The following is a 19982-nucleotide window of genomic DNA, read 5'->3' as shown; positions in this document are numbered from 1 at the left end:
TAAAAAAATAATAATTGTGCAACTCAAATTGGTTCAGACCATTTTATTTTTTTTGCTTCTTGGTTTGAGGAATTGCATTGCCACTCGTGTTGTCCTTGTTTATTCCTTGCAGATGCATCAGGAATTCTGACACATCCTTTGGCTCCCAGTTGACAGCTGCTTTTGATTTAGCTCATGCCAAACTTGCCCCAAAGAACAGGGCCAGGGAACCTGTGGCCCTCCAGATGTTGTTGGATTCCCAACTCCCGTCCGCCCTCGCCAGCATGGCTGGTGTTTGGGGATGACAGGAGCTGTAGTCTAATAATACCAGGAGGGCCAGATTCCCTATCCCAGGATTAGGGTTGGTAAATGTTGGAGGGATTTTGGGGTGTAGAAGTGTTTGGTTTTGGGGATGTGCTGGAAGTGTTTGGTTTAACCAGAAGCTCCTTTTGCCTGCGATTGGTCAGTTGCTAAATAGTTTTCACTACTGCCTTGAATTTGTGGGGCAAAAAAAAGGTGATTTATTTGGGAAATAATTCCTTTGGTGGCCATTAACTAACCTTTTTTGAGGTGGTTTCAGTCCACCAAAAGCATGGGTTTGAGGTTTGTGTTGCCATAGATATTAAAAAGCATTTGGTCCACCCCTAGGTGTCATCAAAGTGTGGGTTGTGGGCATGGGTGTAGAGCCAGGATTTATGTTGGGGGGGGGGCAGGACACCCACCTGTCACCATCCTCTGTCTAGCAGATTCAGAATGAAATATATCAACAACAGTGGTTTTTAATTACTTTCTTTTGACCCCAAGTGCTGAGAAAAACCTGTCAGGATCTTTTCACCATTTCTACTTTTAGTTAAGTATTTTTATTTATTTGCTTGATTTGGGGGGCAGCTGCCCTCCCTGCTCCCCGCTTGGCTACTCCCATGGTTGTGGGGGCTTCCCTTTTTGATGGGTCAAGAAGGGATGTAGCGTCCATAAGTGTGTGAATAAGTGTGCTAAACGCGCTGCATAACGCACTGGAGGAAATCGGGCATCCAGACTGCAGCCGGGCGGCGTCTTGCTTTCTCTCCGCGCTGACTCTCTGCTTTGTTCTCTCTCTCTCTCTCTCCTTTCCCCCTCAGAGCTCGCCGGAGGGGCCCATGGAGAGTTACCGGAATGCCACCGAGGTGCAGATGAGTCAGATGGTGCAGCCCTGCCACACCAACCACCGCCGCGAGCTCAGCATTGGGCAGCTCCTCAAATGGATCGACACGGCCGCCTGCCTCTCCGGTGAGCCGCCGCGGACTCGCCTCGGGCACGCGGAGGGGCGGGAGCTCGTTTCTTGGCAACCTGCCCTCGGCTGGATCTAAAGCGCGCGCGCGCGCGCGCGAGCACGACCTCGGCTTGCTCGATGCTCGCTCTTAAGGTGGACCGAGCGAGTTCCGGCGTAAGCCCTCGCCGCGCAAGTGAGAGGCAAAAAAAAAAAAAAAAAAGGCTTTTAGGGCAACGGGCGAGCCTCGCCTGTTTTTCTTCATACCCAATAAATCTGGGGGCGGGAGCGCGGGCGGAAACGTCGGAAGGGACGCCATATCGTGGGGAAGCCTGTACACGTGAAGGCTCCCTGCATCCGTGGACTTTCAGAGGGAAAGAGGAAGGGGTACAACTTGGCGCTCCCCACTTAGAGACCTCTATCCCCCTTCCCTACCGCTCTGAAAAACAAAACCGTGAGAGAAACTTCTCTGAGCTAAAGTCAGTCTGGTTTGGAACTTGGTCTTTTTTCTTCATATTTTATTCCCTGAGCTAGTGGTAACTGTGAAATAAAAATAATGTTCGTGCACACATGTATGGGGAACAACTGAAGTGGCAAACAAAACAAAACAAAACAGAATGAGCAGTTAGTTAGTGTGGTTTTGAATTGTGAATTACGGTAAGCTGGGCTGGCAGCTGGAGGCTTTCTTTGGCACCAAGAAGAAGATGCCCATTTCCAGTTCAGAGGCAAGACAGAAGGGCATGGAGGGCTGTGACAAGAGGGTTCATGGGGTGCAATGGTGGTGGTGGGGTGCATGTCTCACCAGTGTCCAACTTCATCTCAAAGCTTCCCTATCATAAAACTAGTTGTTGATCAGCAGATCAAGAGTGTAACTGCACAAGCAGAGAATCCCCTGAGGGAAAGACCACCAGGCCAAAAGTGCTGGTGGAGAAAAGCCATATATCTCAAAGCAAGCTAGGGGAAACCACCCCCAACCAAACCAGAGCAGCCATGCCCACTGTTATTGGTCCTTATTATAGAGTGCAGCTTATTTGTTTTTCCCTCTGGGCATGTTGCCTTTAGAACCTTTAACTACATTGTAGAAGCACTACTAAGGAACTTCATAAAGGAGCTTGCATTTTGAAAGCAGATGAATCTGAGGGGCTTAATCAATGAGCGTATTCCACTTTAAATGTGCCCAAGTCAAGCTGTTGTAATGATCAGAGGTTTGGGAAAGACTTAATGCACTCTAGTCCTGTACACTGACAGGCAGGATTGCTCACCTGCCAGACATCCGCAGAGGAATCTGCACAATCCATAAGAACAGCCCTGTTGGATCAGAACCGAGGCCTATTCCATACAGCAACCTGCTTTCCCACAGTAGCCTGATAGACACTACTTATACTACTGACACTTCCAGGACATACAAGCAAATGCCCCTTCTTCCTTGTATATACTTTGCTCGGCACTGGGCATTCAAAGGTAGACTGCCTCTCACCTGGGAGGTTCCATTTAACTGTCATAGCTAATAGCTTCCAATATGTTCTCTCAATTTGTCCAATCTTTCTAAAACAATCTAAGGGCTCATGCACACTTTCTTTCGTGCCATGTTTCTAAGCACAGGTCTGAGCTTTAAAGCTCCGTGTCCAAATGTTGTTGTTTTCTCCTGGCGCTTTCCCCAGAAAAACCCTCCTTTTACTGCTGCATCGGAGCAAATGGTTCAGAAGTGGGAGTCCCTAGGTAGTACTCAGACACCTTTAGAGAAACGACTTATACAAACACTTCCATTGGGTTCTCTTTAGCACTGTAGCTGGTATTTGCTTAGATGGAGAGTGTTGTGTGTAGAAACCTCTAATTTCTGTGTGAATGAATTTTGGAATGTAGCCTGTCATACAAAGGTAAGTATTCCACCCATTGTCCCACCCACTTTGGCTTTGCCCTCCCCCACTTGAATGTACTATGGAATGTTGCTCTCGGGCTACAGAAGATTTTCTACCCCTACCTTAACTCCACAAATTAAAATTTGACCTTGCTAATTAAATTGGCACTCACCGTTAATCAAGTAAACCTTTAATTGATTAAATCTGTCAATTAAAACTGATTACAACTTATGGGCTTTTTAGTGCCAATACTTCAACTGACCTGAACTTCTGATGCAAAGAAAAACTATTGAGAAGGGTATATTGCTGTTTATGGAGCTGCTTGCACAGTGGAAAGATACCTTCTTAAATTAAAATGAAGCTTGGAAGGTAACAATAATCATACAATTAGAGAGATCACCAACCTTTCCGGGGGCCCAGCTGCATGTTCAGAAGTCTTTGTTTTGGGCACCACAAAATGTTCATCTCCTGGAAGAAAAGCTGACAGTGCTCAGAGCCACCTCCCCTCCACCCTCCCTGCAAGAAGAGGCAAAAACACCCACACGTAGGCCAAAATAAAGCACAAAATAAAAGCAGTCCACACCCTCGAAAAAACCTGGCAAACCTTGCAATAACCTCCCAGGCCAAAAAACATGAGTAAAAAGCCTGAGGTTGGTAGGGGGCATGTTGGGGGTTCTGGATATAGGTAAACCACCATTCTAGAAGAGAAGCGTAGCCTTTTGAATACAGTATTTCAGATACCAAAGACCCAGCATCAAATCTTTAGGAGTCAACTATGCAAAGAGCTGAAAAAACATTTTGAATGCCTATGTTCCAACAGCAGCTTTTTAGGCAATTGGGTGATCACCTGCCTGGGATTCCCCCCCCCCCCAATTCTGCATGTGGGGATAATTGTGAGAGTGCTTCTTAACATAGCAGGCACATGTACTGGACTCTGCAGTTTTATGCGTCCTACCATGGTGCCGGTTTTGTTCCTGCAACCAAGGCTTCTTGTTTCCATTCTAAGCCTGCAACTGTAATTACTGTGAACAGAAAGATCCCTGTTTGCTGCAATAATGTACATAACTAATGTGGTTTGTTTGCCTTTTCAGCCGAGAGGCATGCTGGCTGCCCCTGCGTCACAGCTTCAGTGGATGATATCTATTTTGAGCACACAATTAGGTAACTGCCTCACTTCCTTGCCTCATTGCAGTTTAACTGGATTTTTAACTGGATTTTTAAAAATGTGCCTTTAGCAAATGCAGAAGTAGTAGAAATATGTGCCATGTTAATTAGCCCTTTTGAGCCTGGGTAACTTCTCTGGGTTGTTTCCCCCCCATTCCTTTCCTTTTACTGGGACAGCCAATGAAAAATATTAGGTTGAAAAATCAATGGTTTCTCCTTATCCATTAAGATGGGGTGTTCCAGCTCTGCTGTTTCAGTGCAGCATTGCAAAACAGGCCTCACCTTTGGCGTGTGCCCTTAACAAAGAATGCAGTGCAGATGCGAAGGGTCTGGGAAATTTTTTATTCCCTTGTTATAGCATCCTTATTCATGTGTTTTGCTTGCAAATAAATAGCACATTTGGGGAAGACAGGGGGGCAGGCATACTCCCTCCAAACCCTGTTTATCCCATCTCTCCCCAATTCAGGGAAGAGTGGCCTCTGAAGTGGGGAGTCCCCTGTACTTTAGGGGTCTCCCTATGCATTTTAGAATCCTGTTTTTCTAGGGTTTCCTAAAGTGTTCAGGGAGTATCCAGGACTACATTGACAATTTGGAGGGTGATGAGGATGGGGGTGTAGCACTAGCACCATGTCCCCGCTGTCCTCCTACATACTTACTTTAGCTCCCTTCAGGTATTATATTTAAGAGTAACATTACACACAAGTTGACATCCCAGATAGAAGGTTTAATTGGAGCAGCCTCGGGACCTGTTTTGAATTCGGTTCTGTTTGAAGGTCGGTTCTGTTCTAAGAACGAAGAGAGTATTTGGAGCATTTGCAGGAAGCTGCCTTCCCTACTGACCACAGCCCACCAGACACATCTGGCGTTTGGGGAGGATGTTTGGGGGATTATAGGATTACGACTTCTCAGAGGGCTTGAGCCTCAGCACCTCTCTGATTTAGAAAACGAGCCGGTGCCAAAATGTGCAGCTGCATCATCTTACACAGTGACATGTGCGTCAGCTGCAAGAACATATTTGTTCTTCTGTTAACCAGCTTTATTTATTTCAATTCCTGTTAATATACCAGGTCAAAGTATTTGTCTCTCTAGCCCTGTATGATGTCCCTTGACTGGCAATGGCTCTCCAGTTCACCAAGCAGAGGCCTTTCCTGAGGTCGTCTCAACTGGAGATGCCAGGGATCTTCTGCACGAAAAGCATGCTCTCTTCTACTGAGCAATGACCCCTCTCCATCTTCTCCTAGAAGAAGGTCACAAAACAAACTCCTTCAGGGCACAGGAACTTGCCTTGTACTGAATGAGGACCATCTGCCTATCAAGCTCAGTATTGCCTTCACTGACAGCAGCTCTCCAGGGTTTCAGATGAGTCTTTCCCAATGGGGGACTTTTGAGATGGGCTGTTCTTAGGCGACAGAGCAACTGCCTTATGTGCAGAAGGCATATAGTTAAATCCCAGGCAGCTCCTGGTAGTGCTGGGAATTTAATTAATTAATTAATTAATTAATTAACAGGATTTATATCCTGCTTGATCACCCATTGGCTCTAGGTGGTTTACACAGAATGTCCCCCGTCTGAAACCCTGGAGAGCCACTGCCAGTCAGTGTAGACCAGGGTTCTCCAAACTTAGGCATCCAGCTGTTTTTTTGGACTACAACTCCCATCATCCCTAGCTAGCAGGACCAGTGGTCAGAGATGATGGGACCAAAAGCAGCTGGCGTAGACAATACTGGGCTAGAATAGATGGACAGTCTGACATGGTAGAAGGCAGCTTCCTAGGCCCACGTGGAGATGTCAGGGACATTCTGCATGCGAAGCAGGCGCCCTGCCATTGACCGATGGTCCTCCCCCATGGCGCTTATATTTAAACTTAAAGCCTTGAAGCGAATTTTCTGAAACAGAACGTTCACGCTGAATTTTTATTATCCTGCCGTTCGTATTTGAATATGTTCATGTGTTACACAAATGGCATGAAATCATTATGGTAAGCACAAGCTCTGTGGCATACCTGTCTGTGTTAAAAATTAATAAAGCACCTTTCAGGCAGCGGTGAGAGATTAAGTGGGCTTCTTTTTCAGAGGGCAGGTATGTAAAAACCTAGGTCCTTTTTTCTAGCTTACGGGGTGGGTGGTCGTGTCCTTCTTTTGGGAAAGCTGTCGGAAGAATGGGTGAATTTGGAGTTTTGCCTTTTTTTGGTAATACTTTAAACTTTTATATTCCACTTGAGTACCCATCATCTTGATTCTTTTATATGTGTGGATTTACTAACAATCTGCATGACTCTCAATATGGCTTCAGATCAGGAATGGGTTAGTCCTCCAGATGTTGTTGGACTTCAACTCCCATCAGCCCCAGCCAGTGTGGCCAATGGTCTGGAGCAGAAGGGAGTTGTAGTCCAACAGCCTCCGAAGGACCACAGGTTCTCTATTCCTGCCACAGATTATTATGTCCCATTTACTACCACCTGGATGCCCTCTCTCAGCCAAAGTTTGGATGCTTGGGAAAGGGCATGTCTCCTCTTTGATAGCCTTGTCAGTAGTAGCTAGCTGTGAGCCTCTGGTACTTCCTTGTCATTTACACAGACGAACAATGTACCCTGGCCACTTCCAGCAAATGTCGCCTAGCCTTTCCTGTGGTTGTAGGTCTGTCTGTGGTCTCTGGAGCTTGTCAGAACGTGGCTTTCATATAGTTTTTAGGGCAGGTTTCCCCAAACTTTGGTCTCCAGCTCTTTTTGCACTACAGCTCCCATCATCCCTAGCTAGCAGGATCAGTAGTCAGGGATGATGGGAATTGTAGTCCAAAAACAACTGGAGATCCAAGTTTGGGAAACTCTGTTTTAGGGGAACCCAGGTGCACTGTCAGCCTTTACAAATTTCTAGAGAAGCTATGCTTTGGAGATCCTTTATTTATCTCAGATATTTATACTCTGCCACTTCAGGCCCATAGGATCTCTGAGTGGTTTACAAATGAAACGGTAAAAATACAAGTCACAGTAAAAGTGCAGCAGAGCAGCAACAGTTAAAACAAGGAAACTTTTTTTTAAAGAACTGCATGGCATATAAAAAGGTCTCTACTTGGCACTGAATGGACATCAAATTTGGTGCCAGGAGAGGTTCTCTGAAATGAAGAGGGCATTCCAGAGTTGGAGGTGAAATGCTACTACCTCCAGCCACCACTTCCCTCTCCTTCAAAGGGGGAGAACCCAGAGATGGGCTTCTGTGGATGCTCTTAATGTTTGGACAGGTCCATGAAGGAACAGGCAGTCTTAGACCCAAACAGATCATGGTTTTAAAAGGTTAAAACTAGCATAGAGAGGAACAAGGAGCCAGTGCCTTTTTAATTTTTTTTAAAAAAAGGGCGTTCTGTCTGCCTAGTTAGTCCTCTAGCTGCTATGGGTTGAAGCAAGAGAACTTTCCTGTCTTCAAGGACAGCCCCATATAGCAAAAATTACAGTAGTCTAAATGGGATATTACTAGAGTGTAGATAATTATGACCAGGCTATCTCTGTCAAGGAGAGGCTGTAGCTAGTGCTGCAGCTCCAGCTGCAGGCAGGTGTTTCAAGACATGGATACTGCTTAGCTTTCCTAAAGCAAGTCTGGATCAAAGAGCACCCCAAACCTTGAAAAGATAGTCAAAGGGAGATGTTTCTGAGCCAAAACGCATGGCTGCATATGCTGTGGAAGACAGTAAGTTATGTTTTGTGAGTGCTCTATTAAGTGATAATGATCGTGGTTAGAGTGTACTATATATAAAACACTGGAACTTCGAAACAGTACTTTAGTACTTGAGCAGGGGTTATTACGCTCCAGGGAAGCAAATAAAGACAAATTAAAGGTGCAAGACTTCCTGCAAGCCACATATTCCCTGATCAACGGCAGCATTCAAACAACATACGCAGACTGGAAATAAGCAGAGAAATATGAGCCAGGATTGTCTTCACACCTGAGAGCAGCTTGAATGGTGCTAAAAATGAGGGGTAAATTAAGAGCCGTAGCCCACTAACTTGGGTTGGCTTCTTGGGTACAAGCAAGGTGTGTCTGTGCAGGAAATCTTGGATCAGTGTTTTGTCTCAAGATCAGAAGCCCAATAATGTTCACTTTAAAAACATGGGGGGAGGGAGCAAGAATCAGCACAGGTTATTCAGCACCTTTTAATCGACACAACAGACTTGTAAGGTGGGCTACATGGAGACTAGCCCAAGGCTAGTGAATTTTGGGGTTTGGACTCTGATCTGGGTTCATGTCGGACACTGTCCAGTAGACTGAACTTTCCCCTTCTGATATGAATATAAAATATGGGCAGTGCCTGCTGGCCTTTTGTCTGTCCACGTTTAAGCCTACCCTTCTCCCTGTTCTCCCACAGCTGGAAAGCATCTATAAGAATGTTCCAGTGCCACTCAGTTATGTTGACCTGGTGGGTTGGACAATTAAGGTCCTGTAATGAAACACACCCCTTAGGTCCCACAGAGTTTATGCAAATGTATATTTTATATTGCGAGAGGCGACTTCTTTCTTTTTCAGCTCCACTTTGCTTTGTTTCCCTCCTTATCCTTTTGTATTAGACAGCTGCATGTAAAGTCTCCTTGGTGCCTATGTGGGAAGGACGAAGCCTGGTATGAGCCTTTGCAGTACAAATGTTTACAGCAATAGACTAGATTGCTGATCTCCTAACCCACTGATGTCCTGAGATACTGGTGTTAATTAACCTAACTGACACGGTATTCAGAATGCACCTACTAGCCTGCTTTTCCTGTGCACAGAGGCGATTCTCAAAAAGTGTAATATTCACTTTCTGCAGCTTGCAGATGTTCTTTCCATCTTTCCGGCTCTAAAACAAACTGTAACTCTTCACAGGGTGCACATGGGACTATAAAATTGTTGTGTGAAAAATGAAGGGATGCTTTGTCCATCTGCTGTTCTGGCTTCTAGAAAAGATGCAGTTGCCAGATGAAGGGCTCATTTTATGGGAGCAATTTAATTTTCTTCATAGTACTCTACGAGTGGATGGAAAGGGAGTAGGTTGTGTTTTGTGGGACGAAGGAGGGACTTCAGCCCCTAATAGCTCTTTACTTCTATGTCCTAAATCCAGATCAGGAGTATTAAAGGGGAAGAGTGAGTAGTGTCCGAGCCTGTTAGTTACCAGAATGAAGAATGACTTTCAAAAAGGCAGGGATTCAAACTGTTATGTATTAACTGCAATTAGACCCCTAAGTGCAAAGTAGGAGTTCAAAAAGCGTCATCTGACCAAATCATCCGGAAAATCTGAAATCCACACAACTCTCTGGGAGTTGTGCTTCAGATGAGCAATGTTTTCTACTTAATGTCATATGATTGCATTTCCTGAATGTCAACTGGCGGCAAATGTAACCCAGTCGTGCAATGTCATCCAGAGATATTAGCAATACTCTGGTCATACACAGGGACTCTAAAAATAGCTTCCCCCAACTATTATTTTTTTCATTATGTATTTTCTTTATACATTATGCAAACCATTGTTTTAAACACACACATACATATATCTACATGCGCTAAATTTTTTGGTAGAAGCTATACCCCAAAGCATTGCTGAAATCCTTTCTGCATTTTCCTGGGTCTTGCGGTATAAGTCCTACTGAGCACAGTGGGACTTTATTATTTCTGGAGAAGCATGCATTGGATTGTGCTTCATGAGAGAAGTCATGCTATACCAGGTGGGGCAAAATTCTTTCTTTAGTCCATCATTCAGATCAGACATCATTTTATAATTCACACAAGAATCAATATGCACGCATAGCATTTAGTAAAACTGAGCCAGTGCATGTTTTTTGGCTACCTCTGGGCTTTGCAGTTCAGGATGTGGTTACCTTCAGATGCTGTTGGACTACATCACCCATCAGCCCTAGCCAGCATGGCCAGTAGCTAAGGATGATGGGAGCTGTAGTCCAGAAACATTGCTTGCCTCTGGCATAGTCTGTCAAAGAGCTGAATAGTTTTGTTGCTTTCACCTTTCTGGCTTAGTTTCTTGACTGTTCTTTCCAGTTCAGAATTGTCAACAAACTACCAACAACTCTAAGAAGAAGGAAGTTGATCCTCTCTAAATCTTCTGTGTTGTTTTTTTTAAAAAATGTGCTTTGAAGCAAACTGTTTTGGAATAACATTCGTAAATTGTTCACTCCCTGATTTAAGTAACACATCCCTTTGAAATGGGGTAAAATCTTCAATATTCTGACAGAGACATTTAATTTAGTTCTTGATCTTACTTGCGTGCCTTTTGCATGTCAAATGCCTTTATTGCAAAATAATTACTTGTCTGCATATAATTTCTGAGAGTTTAGTCAATGAAATGAAGGGTTTGTGTGAAAGAAACTAGGTTAGTGGGTGAATCTTTGCTTGGGATCTGTGTTTATTGTAATAGTATACCTTTTGGGTGTTAAGGCCAGTATGAAGGCAGTTCGCTTTTGAAATCCATTGTTTCCACTTGTGTATGTGTGTATATATATATACACACCCACACCCCTGCACCCTGAGACAACTTCCATTTCAGAATATAGCACTTAAACTGGGAGAGTTAATCTCCAGCTAATGGCGTGTGATTCTAAAATATTATTAATTCAGTTTTTACCCTGCTGTTTGACCCTACCTGAAAAACATCACTTTGAGTTTCATCAGCATTTGCACTGGGTGGCAGTAAGAGGATGTGTCCTTAAAGAGGCTGTGGCTACTCATAAGGTGCTTCCAGACGGGGGCTCAATTTTCTAAATGGGTCATTGGGATATTGTAAATGGGTTGCCTGCAGCAGATTTAAATGGGAGAAATTGTGGGCTGGGTTTTTAATGTCAGTGATATTGGCAGAAATGTGCATGCACGAAGAGCACAGATTCCACAAGGAACAGCTGTCTGGAAGCACCCCTAGACAAAACACCACGTGGGAGCACTTGAGCCTGGCTTCATGCCAAGCAGATTCACTTGGCTTGTAGCACGAGGGTGGTGGTATCCTTCACTATCCATATCAATGTTGTGGTGTGCTTAACGAACTCCTACATCTCATATCTGGGCTGATCTGATGGAGAAGCTTAAGGAAAGTCCTGTGTTGAAATGAAGTGTTTAAGGCAGGCTGTGACTATCCTGCCTAACCTTATTCTGTTCTCACCATTGGGGGATTTTATTTTATTTTTTACTGAGAAACTGAAAGGGGAGAGAGACTTGCCATTGCGCTTGAGAGCTTATATTAAAGCTGAGCGTCTCTGAACCCAGGCAGATAACTTTTTGAGGGATGACACATCCTGCTTCCTTTATAGAGAGGTAGATATGATTTAAATGTGTGTTTAGCCATGGGTGAAATCTTATCTATGTGCCCTTTTCTGATGAACCAGAAAACCACACGAGGCCTGGGCCTACGAAGTCTTCCACTTGGGACCTGGTGGGGAGGGGGAAAAATAATTTCCATCCCATAAATCTCTAGGCCTATCCAGTGCTTCCTCTCAGCCGTTCCGTGAACTGTCCGGGTGACCTAACTTACAGGCCTCAGGAATTAATCTGACTGTGTTGCTTCTAGACACCCGGTGGGAGTGATTTGAGCAGAAAGCTATCTTAACAAATGGACCATGACAGCAGTATTGTCGAGCAGGGCCCACCAGTCAGGTAGAACTCCTGCATATCAGAACCACAGGATGCTTTCTACCAATTGCATTTTAATGTTTCTCATCTTATTTATCTTTTCTCCCCTATCCCTAGTGTTGGGCAGGTTGTCAACATCAAAGCAAAAGTGAACCGAGCATTTAACTCTAGCATGGAGGTTTGTATGCTTCAGTGTGCTATCTTAGAGGACTTACACTTGTTGCCCAGTAAGCAGCTAAGGTTGCAATCCTAACCCCACTTATCTGAGAGCAAGCTCCGCTGCATTCAGTGGGACTTACTTCTGAGAAGGCTAGGATCTCACCCTACAGTTGCCAGTACCATGCGCTCAAATTTTGTTCTCCAAAAAGATAATGCAAACAGTTATTGAGTTAATTTGAATTGAAGATGAGTTGCTGGGATACACACACACACACACACACACACACACACAGTCATACCTTGGATCTTGAACGACTTGTAAGACGAACGTTTTGGGTCCCGAATGCCGTGATTGTTCCAGTTTGCAAACGTTCTTTAGACCCTGAACATCCCTTGCGACTTCCGTGGCTTCCGATTGGTTGCAGGAGCTTCCTGCAGCCAATCAGAAGCCGCAACTTGGTTTCTGAACCGTTTTGGAAGTCGAAAGGACTTCCGGTACGGATTCCGTTCAACTTCCAAGATAACACTGTACCAATATATCTCATAAAAAGTTGTTATCTGTTTTCCTAAGTTATTTAATATATCAAAGGATGGCCACAACCACTTGTAGAGGATGAGGATAGGTGATGGAGGGTAAATGAAAAAGTGCAAGCTTTGTTATGGGAATACTAAACATTGTTTTCTTTGTCGAACTTGAAATATTTTTGGCAAAAGAAGGGGGTTGGATAGTTTAAAGGAAAACAGAGAGGGCTAGGGATGAGGAGTCCTATAGGAATAATGCATGACACAGAAATAACATTCAACTATTTGGAGTGAATGCTACATAAGGGAAAGGCTGTTTTCTGTGTCTTCCTGCAGAAGTAAATCTTGGTTTCAGGTTTATTTCCAGCTTCCTATGCCCTGTCAATGGGTTGAAATTCACTGTAGTGCAGTGGATAGGCGGCAGCCTATTTCATTTCATTTTTTTAAACATGCCCCACATATCTGGCAAAAATCAAATCAAATTCAGGGCACTTACATGATCTATAAAGCAATAACCATAAAAACAATTGCAAAACCAATAATGTATGAAACAAAAGCAATACGAACCACATGAGAAAATTTAAAAAGCGCATATAGGCTCAGAGCAGCAGCTAATAAAACCACAAGCAGGGACAATACCAGCCACAATGAGGACTTAAATGATACAATTTAACCACCACCGAAAACTTGAGTGAACAGAACAGACTCCAGCAGGTGCTTAATAAAAGACTGCAAATACGGTGCCAGGTAGATGTCTCTTAGGAGGGAGTTGCAGAATGAGATACAATCGCAGAAGCAGCTCTGTCTCTGGTTATGGCTCACTACTCATGGTAGGAGCTTCTAGAAAAGGGTCTCCAAAGACTATCTCAGCTTTTGGGCAGGTTCATGTGAATCTGCACCAGTCCGTGCAGAGGAACATCCTCCATGTCAAGCAACATGTAGAGTAAAATGGGAGTTTTGCAGGAGAGGACAAAATCCACTTGCTTGGCACAGTGATCATGCTACAGCTGAAGTACTATTTTACTTGTGAGTTGCTGAACTTTTGAAGCACATTGGCAAGATTTGTGTTCCAGAATGGTGTCACATTCCTATAGCAAAGCCTTGTATTTCTTGGCTATTTTTCCATGTGCATGTGAATCCTGGAATATGTTCTCAGAACCAGTTATTGTTATATGTTAATATTATGTTAAATACTCAATTGAATAATAATATTAACATACATGAATTCGTAAGGTTCCCCCCCCAAATGAAATATTTCTGAAGGGAAGTAGAGCTGTCACTGTTTCTGTGCAATTGGTCCAGTTTGGAATCCTGATTGTGATACTATTTCCAAGTCATCAAATTGTCCTTCATAATCATAAGGGCTAGAAACTTGGATTTTAAGTAAAAATGAAAACTTAAAAGCAGCTATTCCTGGAAGCTATATAGAGACCACATTTTGCAGGGCACAGAATATGTATGGCCCTGGTTTGTGGAATATTCATTGCTCCCATCAATTGTAAAAGCTTTTCTGTAATTCACAGTACAAGAATCTATCCAGGCGAAACCCAAACAGCACCCTGATTCCCATAACTTGGCTTCTGTTGCTGGAAAAGGGAAGAATGTTATCCAGGGGGTGTCTGGTTTTCATTTTTCTCCCCCAGGGAACAAACCTCTGTGATTCATTTGCTTAGGAGAGCAGCAGTACATAGAAAGCAATAATCACACCGCCTGTTCACCTTTAAATATTCAGAAGTATGACTTGCCAAACCAGAGCTAAGAACTAGAACAACACAGAGAGCTATTATGCAGTGCAACTCCTTCAGGTGCTACAAAGCATTCTTTTGAAATATTATCCAGTTGTTTCAGATGTTCCTTTTTCTGAATGGAAATAGTGGAGGTTTTTTCCCCCTCTAAATACAACTAAACTCTTAATTCAGTACCTCACCTTCATTTTATCCTTCTCCCCTCTGGTGATTGTTTCTAGGTTGGTGTACAGGTCAGCTATGAAGACCTGTGCAATGGGGAGCAGTGGAATGTCTGCAAGGCCTATGCAACTTTTGTGGCACAAGGCAAGCCGTCTGCTAAGGTAGGCACAGAGAGTTAAAATCTTCAGTTTAGGCATTTGGAAAAAAATAGCATTGCTGCTCCATCCCTTCAACCCCCTTTCCCCCTTGAGATTTGCTTTATAGAGACTACCCTGTGCATTTAGAGAATGTATAAAGACTCTTGTTGATTGCTTTAGCTATGTTATCATGGTCCTTAACAACTATTTATAAAAATAACACACACACACACACAAATCAGTTTTTATATGGTATGTTGCTGGTGCAGCTCTGCTGAGATCTAATTTGTAATGTTGAGACTAGGAGAAAAATAAATATATTTTAATTCAATCATAACTTATTAGCTGGTCTAGAATTCTGCAGTACACAAATGGGATAGCACTGCATGGTTTTTAATACAAATTGGGGCACACAGATATAAATACAGATTGTGAGGTCTGTGCCCGAAGAGGCAGCTGAAAAATACTTCCTTAGCTTTTAGATTTAAAATAAATGGAAGGTCATTGCTGAACTACTTTCTCAGAATGTGGAAAATCTCAGGTCAGGATGCTTAACACCGGCAAAGGCTCTCTACTGAAAGGTACATTTTATGCTGTTTTTCCATAATACACTTAGATCAAGTTAAAGCCCCTGGTTCCTCAAACCGAAGAGGAGAAGATTGAGTACAGCGTTGCAGCTGAACGCCGCCGCATGCGTCTGGCCCACACAGAGACCATCAAAGACCTTGTTACTAACAGCCCTGTCCAGTCCGGTACAGAAATCCCCAGGCTCCTTTCAGGTACTTTTTGCTGACGGGCAGCACTTGTCTAGTACATCAATCCTGCCACAGGGTTGGAAACAACAAAGTGTGCTCACAAGCAGGAAAAGGGAACCATCAGCAGCTGAACATTGAGAGTTGAAGCTAGCCCTGTATCTGGAGAGCGTGGCACCACCTATAATTGTGGGGTGGCCACCACAGAATATAGAAGCAGATGATTATGTAGTAGATGGATTCCTCACACTTTGTCAGGCAGCATTGTCTCTAGCAGTCCCCTGGTGCATGAAGCAGTATGTACCTTTGACCACATGTTTGCATAGCCAGCTACAGCTTCCTGCCAGATAGATATACATGGATGTATTTCTTTTTTCAAATTACAGTGTTTACAGTGTTTACATGATGGGTTTCCCACAGCGATATTTATGTAAGGTATTCTCACGCATAGAAGAAAGAAGGTAATTGGGTTTTGCTAAAGATGTAATCTTCAGCGGCAGTCAGCCTTGCTTTCTGTGTTGTCCTTGCATTTAGAGCAGCAGCTGTATTTCCTAGCGGATAGGAATACTTGGAGGTTTTGCCAGAAGATATCCTCATGGGTGGCACAGTGGAAGAAGCTACTGAGAGCACATCGCTGGCCTGTTGTTAAATCCCTAAGGGGTCACAATTGCTGCAGAGAAGGTGCTCAGCTGCAGGCTTGAAGCCCATATGCTGTCCATGCCATGCTGTTTAAGGAGGCACAACAGTGGTGCCAGTGGTTGTCAGTTAGGGGCTTCACCTTTCATGGGTCCTTGCTTTTATTTATTGGTTGCATTTATATCCCACCTTTTTCTCCAAGGAGCTCAAGTGGCTTTCCCTCATCCCAATTAATCCCTACAACCACCCTGTGAATTAGGCTAGGCAGAGATGCAGTGAGCTTCATGACCAAATGGGGATTTGAACCCTGGTCTCCCAGTTTCTAACACTCTTAACCACTGTATTACACTGGCTGCCACTTGTTTCCTAGCTCCTGGTATCTGCATTCCTACCAGTTTATTCATTTCGACACATCCCAGTTTATCACAAATGCTGACTCTCCGTGGCTTCCTGGGGTTGCATGCTGTAAACAGGAACCATTGTGTCCTTCTTGTGCCAGATAATTCTGCAGCAGTTCCTGCCCACTTCCCTGCCAGACTGTGGCTCCCAGCAAATTGGAAAGGGTGTGGGGATTCAACCCTGAGAAGATTGTTCCTCTCCAGACACCTCTCTGATAAAATTGTGTCCTTTTTTTCTTACCAGAGTTTGAGAACAGAGAGTGTGGCATGATGGTACCTGCAGAAAAGACCAGAGTGGAAAGTGTGGAACTCATCCTGCCCCCACATGCCAACCACCAGGGGAACACATTTGGAGGACAGATCATGGCCTGGATGGAAAATGTGGCCACAATAGCGGCAAGGTGGTCTACTTGGGGGGAAGAACTAGGCAGGGTGGTACTACTTGGCTGTTTAAGTTTGGACCCTGCAACTCCTGCTTTGTGCATGGTTGGGACTGGCCTCCATATGAAGAGATGAGTTTGTCACTATGACATCTACTCTCTTCATTGGAGTACTTCTTTTACCAATAACAGAGGTGTTATTACTTCCACAGTTGTAAAAGTGTCCTTCATTGAAAGCATTGCTCTGTAACACCTATTTAGTTACCTATTTACCAAAATTTAGCAATGTTTCTTGATGACCATAGGAAGCTGCCTTATGCCAAGTCAGACCATTGGTCCAACCCTAGCCCAATATTGTCACTACGCTGACTGGCAGCGTCTCCCCAAGGTTTCAGAATGGGCATCTCCCAGTCTTACCTGGCAATGCAGGGGTTGTACCTGGGACCTTCTGGATGCAGACAATTGCTCTGCACCTGAGCTCCAGCCCTTGCCCATTGGCAAAGGTTTAGCTCCTTTCCGTAGAACTTGACTAGGCCTGCGCAGCACCATAACGCACATTATAGCCAGTTATAGTAACATCCTGGTTTCAAAGGGTATGGACGAGACATCCTAATGGCTTAGACATCCTGGGTGGTATTTAACTAAGTTTTACTAAGAGAAGACCTGTTGACATTAATGAACCTAGCTTAGTCATGTTCATTCATTTCAGCAGGTCTGTTCTGCGTAAAACGTAGCAGAATGCCATCCCATATCTTTCTCTGGTACTGCAGAAGCCAAGCAGGACTTATTTTAACTGCTGTCCCACAAGACAGAGATTCCTCATTGAAACAAGTTCCACTGGTTCAGATAGGCTAAAGGAAACAGTCCCCCTCAAGCAGTGCTGGATTAAACCCTGTGGAGACTCCTAGGCAGCTGAAATCTTGGGGTCCCTTGCAAATTATCTTCTAAAACTGAGAAAGCCTGATTGTAATTTTCATTCAAGGTCAAATCAATATTATTTTAATCCATTTTTAGTGGGACCCCTAAAAGTGTGGGGCCCGTAGGTCGGTGCCTACTCTGCCTATTTACATTTCTACTTCTGAAAGTAAATTCTATGAGTTGTTGTTCTAGTGAGGAGAAGTAGCATAGAACATATACACTGCCTTATATCAAGTCAGACTATTGGTTTGTCCAGCTCAGTATCATCTATACTGATTGGCCCTGGATTTTCAGGGCGTCAGAGAGGAGTCTTTCCCAGCCCTGCCTAGAGATTCCAGTGGTTGAACTTGGGACCTTTTGCATTCAGATTGCATGCTGGATTGTGGCCCTACCCAAATATTTCCCTGGCTGCTGCAGAAATGCATCCCCCTTTATGCACTTCACTCTGGCTGAGGCTGGTGTGCATAACTTTTGCCTTCTCCCCATAATTAAGCAGATGCACTGCATCTCTCTTCACTGGGGACAGTTTGTTGTAGCACTGGCAGCCTTCCTTGTGTAATTGTTTAGGGTCCAAAGCTTTGAGCAATGCCAAAGATCGCCCTTCACTGTTAGCGGAGACAAGCTAGCTGCTTTCCTGTAGGTGACACAGTGACACTTAGTTCTGGGGATCTGGATGACATAAGTTTGTGAAGAAGAGAGATGAAGGGAAACTTAAATTGGGCATTTCCCAAGCTTCCCAAACTCCCTCATTTTTAGGGACTCCCTGTGTATTCATGGATTGAGAAAGAGCTTCTCCACAGCAACGAGCCAGAGGAAAAATAAGGTCACATCCACACTGCACATTTAAAGTGCATGGCTTCCTGGGTACTATTGTATACCCCTCACAGAGCTACAATTCCCAGCACCCTTTGCAAGCTATGGTTTCCAGGTGTCTTTGGGGGAAGCTGTGCTCTTTAAAATGTATGGTGTGGGCTTGACCTTTGCTGGATAGCCTAGGTCTGACTCTCGCTGTGTCATGGTAAAAATGTGTTGTTTTGTGAATGGAGAACTGATAATATCTCTTGTGTGAGAGTACAGCTTACCCATTACTAGTTGGGAGTAGTATTTGGATATTTTGTCCTGCAGAAGAATACTGGTTTTGATTTTTCAGTGCTCATAATATACTCTCTCTTCCCTAGCCGATTGTGCCACGCTCACCCCACCCTGAAGACGATCGAAATGTTCCATTTCAGGGGACCATCTCAGGTTGGGGACCGCCTCCTGTTCAAGGCCATTGTCAACAATGCATTCAAGAACAGGTATTGCCTTTCAGAAAACTTACAGTACTTCACTTGTATAAATTAGACCATTTTATGATCTACCAGAACAAATGCAAAGTCATTGAACAGGAAGATGACAGATTGAAGTTTTTGGTTTGTTTTGTTTCTTTTACTCCCCCCCCCCCATGTAGCACATAAGAGATTTCACCAATGAGATCTAAAAGTTGTCAGTTACTGACATCATCTGAATGAATCCAAAGACAGAGCTTAACTCGTCTGTGAATAAATAAAAACAGCACTTGGGGGGGGGGGACTGCCTATTTAAAATCAATTTGGATAAATTCACAAGTCCCAAAGAAGCGGAGTTAACAAAAAGGCCCTTTAAATAAAAAATGGAATCTGTTCCTACTTGTCACAGTTCTACATATACTTTGATCTGTGCCAGCTAAAAAAAATAAATGTCTTGTTCTTAATTTCAGCATGGAGGTTGGGGTTTGTGTAGAGGCTTATCGACATGAAATGGAAGTCAGCCGAAGACACATCAACAGTGCCTTCATGACCTTTGTGGTCTTGAATGATGAGGGTCAGCCACGCACACTTCCAATGCTGAAACCAGAGCCTGGGGTAAGAAGCAGCAATGCCTTTGAAAGTGATGGATTGTGGTCCTGAATCAAATTTGGTAACCCTGTATGAACTCACTCAGCTGCACACTGTAGCATGTTAGCCATGCAAAACCAGCTTTCTCCTTGGGGAAACTGTGAAAATTTGTTTTGTGTCAGCTTAGAAGTAAGAAGAAATCTCTTAAGGAAGGTGTGCAATAGCATGAGGACCACCATTTATTATTAGTATTATTTATATAGCGCCATTCAAGGCCAGATGGTCGGTGGTCACACGTCAATTGGACGCACGCAAAATGGTTGCTGCCTTTATACATGGGGAGGGGGGAGAGTATATCATTCCTTCTATATCTTATGTTCAGGCATTAGTACCACTGCTTGTGTAGTCAAAATAACACATCTCACACAGAAGAGGGAAATATTGAGAGGGAACCCCAGGGTTTGCAAAAAATATATATAA

The 19982-nt window shown here is 43.9% G+C and overlaps 1 protein-coding gene across 3 annotated transcripts in view; it reads left to right on the top strand.

The window, feature by feature from the left end:
• ACOT11 (acyl-CoA thioesterase 11) overlaps window positions 1-19982 on the top strand; it is a 57386-nt gene that overhangs the window by 24438 nt on the left and 12966 nt on the right. For 2 of the 3 annotated variants that reach the window (XM_053392358.1, XM_053392356.1), the window contains exons 2-10: window positions 1098-1245; window positions 4176-4245; window positions 8804-8854; window positions 11955-12015; window positions 14485-14586; window positions 15179-15341; window positions 16593-16749; window positions 18825-18944; window positions 19385-19529. In XM_053392358.1, coding sequence (XP_053248333.1) covers window positions 1116-1245; window positions 4176-4245; window positions 8804-8854; window positions 11955-12015; window positions 14485-14586; window positions 15179-15341; window positions 16593-16749; window positions 18825-18944; window positions 19385-19529 — 999 coding nt within the window. In that variant the 5' untranslated portion in view covers window positions 1098-1115. The remainder of the gene's footprint in view (window positions 1-1097; window positions 1246-4175; window positions 4246-8803; window positions 8855-11954; window positions 12016-14484; window positions 14587-15178; window positions 15342-16592; window positions 16750-18824; window positions 18945-19384; window positions 19530-19982) is intronic. The other variant, XM_053392357.1, reaches the window with a different exon arrangement.

This window comes from Podarcis raffonei, chromosome 6 (genome assembly GCF_027172205.1).
Source record: "Podarcis raffonei isolate rPodRaf1 chromosome 6, rPodRaf1.pri, whole genome shotgun sequence".
NCBI classification, from domain to species: Eukaryota; Metazoa; Chordata; class Lepidosauria; order Squamata; family Lacertidae; genus Podarcis; species Podarcis raffonei.
This window is presented reverse-complemented; position numbering and strand designations above follow the sequence as displayed.